The following is an 8,269-nucleotide window of genomic DNA, read 5'->3' on the forward strand; positions in this document are numbered from 1 at the left end:
AGATGGATTAACTGTGAAGGCAAGAAGTACAGGGAGTTTCCTTTTCATCTGGCCAAGTGACCCAAGTCCAAAGTGTCCTGAGCCTAGGAAGACGTCATAACCCAGATGATGTGAATCTTCTCACATAGTTGAATTTCTCCCTCTTCTCAATTCAGAAATGCTGTTTTCTTTGCTCTTTGCTTTCCCGTTAACATAATCCTATGAAGCAACTTTGTATAACTGAATAGAAAACAGGCTATGCCTAAAGGAAATCAGGATGTGAGCGAAGAAGAGTTTACCTCAAAGACATGAGACCCCTAGGATATGGTACTCTCCTGGCTCTTGGACCTTAGTTTTAGACACAACACTGGTAAAGGAGCCAGAATCCTCAAGGCTCAAGCCCCCAACAGCAGCCTTTAGAATAGAGAAACCTCAGTGGAAAATATAGGAGTACCCAAAAGGCCAGGGCCCATCAACTGGCTGGCTCATTCTGGAACTTGTTCAACAACAATGAACCATTTATTATTTACTATGGGAAAGGCACCCTACCAAAGTTGGAGGGACAGCCTTAAAAAACGCCATTACAGTTTATAGCCACATAGAAGAGAAAGACCACGGAGAAGTAACTCCAGCTGTAGGAAATGCCATCAAGAAGGGCAGGATGCTGTGAGGAGGATAACGAGGGAGCTCAGCCTGACCCCTGGGGAACTGACATTGCAGCTAACTTATGCACTATAGGTAGTCATTTAAGTACTAGCAGAGAGGAGCTGGGCAGCACCCCATGGACATGAGCACACAGTGTATTCATCTTCAAGGATGAGGCCAGCATAGCTGGCACAGAGGAATGGAGGGGAAAACAGCATGAAGGAAGGCTGCCTAAGTTGGCAGGGCCAGACCACCAGAGCCTTACAGATCATGTAGGATTTTGTCTTCATGAAAGAGCAATGAGAAACTGTTAGAGGTTTTTTCATTTTTCTGAGACAAGGTCTTGATCTGTTGCCCAGGCTGGAGTACAGTGGCACCATCTTGGCTCACTGCAATCTTCGCCTCCTGAGTTCAAGCGATCCCCCCACCCCAGCCTCCTGAGTAGCTTGTACTACAAGAGCACACCATCAAACACGATTAATTTTGTATTTTTTGTAGAGATGTGGTTTCGCCATGTTGTCCAAGCTGGTCTTGAACTCCTGGGTTCAAGGGATCCAACCACCTTGGCTTCCCAAAGTGCTGAGATTACAGGCATGAGCCACTGCACCCAGCCTTATTTCAAGGGCTTACGCTGGGGAATGATGTGATCAGGTTTTGTTTGGAAAGACCACTCTGGCTGCAGTACGCAGAGAGGTTCAAGCAAGCAGGAACGTTTGAGGAGAGATGGGTCAGGAGGCTACTACGGGAGCACAGGTGAGAGATGGTGGTGGAGGCAGAGAAGTGGAGGAGCAGACAGGATCTGGAGAGAACTTGCAGGTAATATCTGCATGCCTTGGTAATGGACTGGATATGAGGAGAGGGAACAGCAGGTATAAAGGATGAGTCTCAAGTTTACAACTTACAACTTGCAGAATTAGTGGTGCCCATTTATTGAGATTAAGAAAAGAGACCAGGCATGGTAGCTCACACCTGTAATCCCAGCACTTTGGGAGGCCAAGACAGGAGGTCAGGAGTTCAAGAACAGCCTGGCCAATTGGCAAAACCTCATCTCTATAAAAAATACAAAAATTAGCTGGGTGTGGTGGTGGGCATCAGTATTCCCTGCTACTAGGTGGCTGAGGCAGGAGAATTGCTTGAACCCGGGAGGCAGAGGTTACAGTGAGTGGAGATTGTGCCACTGCACTCCAGCCTGGGTGACAGAGTGAGACTCTGTCTCAAAAAGAAAAGAAAAGGAACTTCCCATGTCCAATCTTTAGGCTGACTACAAGCAGCATAGTGAAAAGGGTAAGAACTTGGGCTCTTGGAATCAGCCCGAGGTCCAAGGTGGACTTCGCCTCTTGTCCACTGGGTAACTCTGGGTAAATTACTCAACCTCCTCATCCCTTTGTTTCTTCATCTTTAAAATAGGACCATGGCTAAAAGTAGCATTTACCCTATAAGGCCATGTGAGGATGAAATGAGACAATACATATACGGTGCTTAGAGCACAGCCTGGCATTTGTGAGGCTCAAAGGTGTCAGTGGATGCTACTGAAGGAGCCGTCACTTGAGCAACTTAGGGAGGTTGGCTGAAAGAGCATTCTAGAAACTTTAAGACTCTTCTTCCTCCCCCCCATCACAAATTTAGAGGTGACTAAATACAAAATACAAGTAAGCCTGAACCCACCATATCTTTGGAAGTATAAGCATTGTCATTGACCACGATTCCCATTACACGTGACTGCTCCCTATGGTCCCTGCCTACGGGATGGGACTAGCAGAACTAGCTGATGAACTAGTTTTCCCGGTGAAAGGTCTGGGTGGGTGAATCAACCATTTACAGTGCAGTGATACAGAGCTGTGGAAGCAGAGAAGAAGGGTACTTCACCTGTCGACAGGGCTCAGAGAAGGCTTCCCAGAGAAGGTGACCCTGAGCAGAAAACTGAAGGACAAGTAAGAGTTGGGGAAAGGACATCCCAGTCTGTGGCTGAAGTTTAAGTAAAGGGCTACAGGCAAGAAATATGCTGGGGCCTTAAGCAACTGTATATGGCTAGAGGAAAGACAAGACAGGAGTGGCTAAAAATGTGGCTGTAGAGATAAGCTGGAGCCTTGTGAATCCAGATTGGCTTTATTGGCCAAGCATGGTGGCTCCTGCCTGTAATCTCAGCACTTTGGGAGATTAGAGACCTGGCCAACATGGTAAAACCTCATCTTTACTAAAAATAAAAATAAAAAATTAGTTGGGGATGGTGGTGGGCACCTGTAATCCCAGCTGCTCGGGAGGCTGAGGCAGAAGAATTGCCTGAACCCGGGAGGCAGAGGTTGCAGTGATGAGCCAGTATCACACCACTTACTCCAGCCTGGGTGACAGAGAGAAACTCTGTCTCAAAAAAAGAAAAGAAAAGAAAAATTAAAAAATGATTGGCTTTATCCTGAAAGCAGCGGGAAACCACTGAAGGGCTTATGGTGAGAATACAATCTGAACATGGGTGCAACTTAGAAACAATGTGGAGGAGGAACTGGAGGCTGCAGAGGAGCTCCCAGGCTGAATCAGTGACAGCCAACACTTACAGAGCACTTAATATATACTAGGTCCTGCTCTATAGTGTGCTCCCCAGGGGAGGGATGGTGGTGGCCAAGACAGAACAGTGGCAGCAGGGGTGGAAAGGAAGACATGAACTTGGCAGATATGCAAAGAACAAAATCGAAAGGACAGAGAAAAAGGCAGCTCTTTCTTGTTGTCTTCTCATCCTCTAATAATACACATGCTGATGCAAACTTGAGAATATAAAATCTACAAAGGCCAAGATTTTGTCCTGTTCATTGCTGTATCCCTAGTATACTATCCAATAGACTATCAGAGCATGCAACAGAAGTTTATCAAATAGAACTACATAAGTGAAAAACCATGCCTCTTGGCACGTCTTCAGAATCTAGAGCAGGAACCTTAACATTTTTTGTGGCATGGACACTTTTGACAGTTTGATAAATCCTATGAACCTTTTTCAGAATGTTAAGCACACAAAATAAGGTAAATTTATTATACTGAAATATAGTTCTTAAAATATTTTTTAAATGTGTGGTATAGTGATGCAGGTGTTTGTTTACTAATGTACTGCATAATGTATCTGGTGGCAGATGTTATAATTATTGTGATTTTAAAATGGTGATGAGCATAAATGAGGTTTCAAGGTATCTACAACTGTAATGTGTTATGAAGGGATCTATGGTTTCTACTGGTAACCAAGTCACAGGTACTGCTGATACACATTGTGACCTGCTTTCTTAACTGAAAGAAATGTTATATTTTCGTTAAAGGTTAAAAAGTAGGCCAAGCACGGTAGATACTCTGAGCTATCTCAGACAAGATGCCCTAGCAACGGTATGAGAACTTCAGCTCTAGATACAGAGAAAGACCAACATAAAAGGCAGGTATCAGGGCCAAGTACAAAACACTGTGTATTCCTTGATATGCCCAAGAATATAGACCCTGAGCTGCACCCCCAGGGCATACCCTCTGGCCCCTAATAGAAGTATGCTGCAACCCAAATGAAAAGATAACTCTTTCAGACTCAGGAAACCATTGCCCTTTCTAGAGAACCATCTAAACACCACCAGATCTGTCTGTAGTAGCTTTTCACTGCTCTCAGATCCTGAGGACCTCAAAGACCTCCCCCGAACACAGGAAGCCTTCTGCCTCCCAGATAAAAGATTTAGGGAACACTCTTCGTGAAGTCTTTCTAAGAAAAATGTTAAGAAAAGGAAAATCTAAGACAGATTAAAGATGTTTGCCTAGAATCTATTTTCACACCTCCAATGAAGTGTTAAGATAAAATGTATATAGTTATGACATGTTACTTTGAGGATATGCCAAATGTTGTTCCCAAAACATCACATACAATATCACTATCCCAATTGTTTGCCCAACTGGGCAGTGCTCCACTCTAGAAAGCAGAGTTTTCTAAGGAAGATTTTTCAGGCTATAAAGGGGAGTCTGAAAACCACTGAACAAAATGTTTTCAGAGCCGGGAATAAGTTTCTAAAATGATACAATAAATGTGAATTCAAACCACCTTCTACCTCCTGGGTTGTCTGTATAGCCAATGACCAAGATAAAACATGGAAGAAAAAGCAAGGAAGAAGAGAAAATAATACAAGGTGGGAGCCCTGTAATAAACCTGAAAGAGAACAGAATTCAGGGCCAAGTTCTGCCTATGTCATCTTTCAGCTTTGTGACTTTGAGCAAGTTTCTTTAGCTTTCACATCTTTCCCTCACCATGAGCATTAAATGAGGTTACATGTATAAAAGTACTTCCCAAATCTTAAAATGTCAAAGATGTAAGGCAACAGTATTCCATGCAACAGGATGCAGAGCACTATCCCAGAATCACCAACCCATAGCAATTCTGGAGTGACACTCAGTAGCATCACTCAAGGGAAGGAGAGGGACAACTCAAACCTGTTGATGAGCAAAGCCAAAGCATCAGCTCAGTTCTGTGCCTCCTTAGGAAGGAAAGATAAAAGGAAGAGGAAACCGACTTTCTAACCACTGGCACCACCATGGACGCCAGATCAAGGTGCTGATGCAGACTCTCACTTTGCAAGCCCCTCACAGATGAAGGACCGGCTGCTAACACCATGGACACCACGGACCAACACTGGCCTTTAACACTTCCAGAGAACTTCCAAGATAAGTACAAGGTGTCTTACCTTGTACATTCCCATGGTCCTTCATCTGTGGCTAGAAAGCATGATTTCTGTTCAATCTCTGCTTTACTACCTACTGTCTAGTACTCATCTTGTACCCCTAACATGGAAATGGCCAAGCAACAAATGCAGTAGGGGCAGGAGCCCCTACTCCAGCTTGAAGTGTATGACATTGCCTCATATCTTGAGCAAGAGAGGGCTGTGCCCTGTGGCGACTGGCACCAAGGGCTGCTTGCTTCAGTGCTCTCTAGGACTTGCACCTCAACTGCTATTAAAGTGGATCTTTAATCCGCCCCACGCTTCCCTTCCCTGGGGGACCCAAGATCTTAACACCTGCAGTAAAGGAATCTGTGGAGGCCACCAATGGAGAAGACCTCAGGATTCCCCATGTTTGAGCCTAAACATATCTTCCAAGAGCCTCCACACCTGACCTCACAGGTTCTACAGGGCAAAACTGCCACTAATTATCATAGCCTCACGCAGCCCAAATGGTACAGTCACAAAATAAGTAGCAAAGGGGTTTTACTGGTAAAGGGATCTGCCTGGAAATCTTCAATGATCCAGAAGATAAACCAAATTTTATTCTAATTGCTTTTCAGCAAGATAAACAAAGTGGACAAACCTGACAGCCTCTTCAACACGCAGGGCCCTAACCCTCAATGCGAGTTTTCATAATACAATGGACATAAACCCATTACAAGGGGTCACCAGTTGCACAAAATGGCTGGATGGCATTTAGGCTGCTGAGTATGGTGATAAGATAACTCAAGAAGGGCTTTGATAGGTAACCACAAGACTGGCAGTGACAGGAAGGAGGGGTCTGAATACTTGAATATGGCTGGGTGACTCCAAAGCTTAGATTCAAATGACAGTACTGGTCATGTGATATTATTCTTGTTTAAGTAACTTGTAGCTTGGTTAATCTGAATTTGAGACTCTCTAGCTTAACTTCTTCCCCCTCCCGACCAAAGCAATTGCTTTTACAAAGGCATTTTGAGAACACAGTTTCTTTAGACAGAACAGCTGCATTAGAGGTGTACAGGCAGTACCTTAAAGGAGTATTTGCGGCTTATGCGATCCTCAGGGGCCACAGGCGAGATCACGTAGCTGGGCAAGGGAATGCTCCCAAGGACTGCTTCTTCTCGGCTGTCTTTGAATGGAAAAACACATCAGAACAACCTTCTGGGCACCTTTCCTGGGCTCATCCATCCCAATGCTTCCAGAACTTCACCCATGCTGTTTCTTCCCCGTGTAATGTCCATCCTTCCCTGACCCACACACAGGCAAAGCTCTACCCATTCTTTTTTTTCTTTTTTTTTTTTTTGAGACGGAGTTTCGCTGTTGTTGCAGACTGGAGTGCAATGGCACAATCTCGGCTCACCGCAACCTCCGCCTCCTGGGTTCAAGCAATTCTCCTGCCTCAGCCTCCCGAGTAGCTGGGACTACAGGCACGCACCATCATGCCCAGCTAATTTTTGTATTTTTAGTAGAGACGAGGTTTCACCTTGTTGACCAGGATGGTCTCGATCTCTTGACTCGTGATCCACCTGCCTCGGCCTCCCAAAGTGCTGGGATTACAGGCTTGAGCCACCGCGCCCGGCCTCTACCCATTCTTAAAAGCCTATCTCTTCTCTCTCTTCTAAGAAGCCTCCTCAGATTCTCCAATGGTGAAATTCACTTCTCAGTCCCCCTGAACTGTTTTGAAAGCACCAACCGCAGTCTAGTCTTATCTTAAAAGTAAGCCCTTTCTCTACATTTTGAGACCTCCTTCTCAATACCATACCCAAAACTTTATGTTCTGGAGCTCCATAGACGCTCAGACAGCCAATTCAATTCACCAGTTGCCCATCCAACATCCAATAAATCCAGATGACAGGTTACCAAATACAATCAATGATCACACTTCTCATCTCTCTGGAGTACATCACTCTGAATCTTGAGATACTAAGTAGCAGGCAAACTGGATTCTATTTATTTTAACCCAACAGATTAAACTTCCTGTGTTAGGACTGGTAAAGCTGAAGTCACCAACCATCCACAAACTGAACACTTTGGCAGGTTAATAGACTACTTGTTAGCTCACCTTTATAGTAAAATAAGCAGTAATCGGCAAGCACAAACCACCTCCTTTTCCACAGCCTCATCCCAGAACTGTCCTGCAAAGCAAAGAAAACTAGTCAGAGTACTATCTGGGCACACTGTTGTCCCCTTTCAAGATGCACAGCCTAATTCCAGAACCAAATATTTGCCCATATTCACTTTCTTTTAATAAATTACTGTTTTATTGAAGAGGTATTCTTTGAATAGAACATTAGAACTTAGATTAAATGATGGTTTATTCTAAGGAAACAGGGTTTTTGTCTCCTAGAAACAAACCAATGTATAATATTATAAGTCACTTTTCTAGAAAGTAAATTAAGAAAGGAATCAGCTCTTAACAAGAAGTTTCTTTGTTGTTGTTTCTTATTTAGGTAGCTATGCTATAAAATATCTTCATTGATGTTGACTGGAAAACTGAATTTACATAGTACTGAAAAGAGTTTAAATGAATTAAGTGAGGCAAAGTTCTCATTAGATTATGCTCAGCTCTGTGCCATATAGGATGGATTCTGCTGTTATGTTTTCCTTCCATTCAATAGAAAAGGATTTGGATTCTCTTTGCTATCAAATTGTCTCATAACAAAAATCTGTCTTTACTCATATGAAATGTAAATGTTTGTATTTATCAATAATATTTTAAATAACTGTGAATATTTTTTAAAAACATGGCCAAGGCAGGAAAACAGAATGTTTCAGGGTTAGTTTTCTCTCAAACCTAGGAAAACCCCAGAGCATCTTTTAGTTTTAGAGATGGCTCTGTCATCACAGTGTTTTGAGAGGCTGACACAGGAAGATCGTCTGAGGCCAGGAATTCTAGACCAGCCTGGGCAACATAGCAATACCCCATCTTTACCAAAAAA

The 8,269-nt window shown here is 43.6% G+C and overlaps 1 protein-coding gene across 8 annotated transcripts in view; it reads right to left on the reverse strand.

Annotated features, from left to right (window-relative positions):
• PLEKHA7 (pleckstrin homology domain containing A7) overlaps positions 1-8,269 on the reverse strand; it is a 241,056-nt gene that overhangs the window by 68,312 nt on the left and 164,475 nt on the right. For all 8 annotated transcript variants that reach the window (XM_037737514.1, XM_037737513.1, XM_017525636.2 and 5 more), the window contains 2 exons: positions 7,393-7,465; positions 6,359-6,459 (listed from right to left, as the gene is read on the reverse strand). In XM_037737514.1, the coding sequence (XP_037593442.1) occupies positions 6,359-6,459; positions 7,393-7,465 (174 nt within the window). The remainder of the gene's footprint in view (positions 1-6,358; positions 6,460-7,392; positions 7,466-8,269) is intronic.

This window comes from Cebus imitator, unplaced genomic scaffold (assembly GCF_001604975.1).
Source record: "Cebus imitator isolate Cc_AM_T3 unplaced genomic scaffold, Cebus_imitator-1.0 Scaffold39, whole genome shotgun sequence".
Lineage (NCBI taxonomy): Eukaryota > Metazoa > Chordata > Mammalia > Primates > Cebidae > Cebus > Cebus imitator.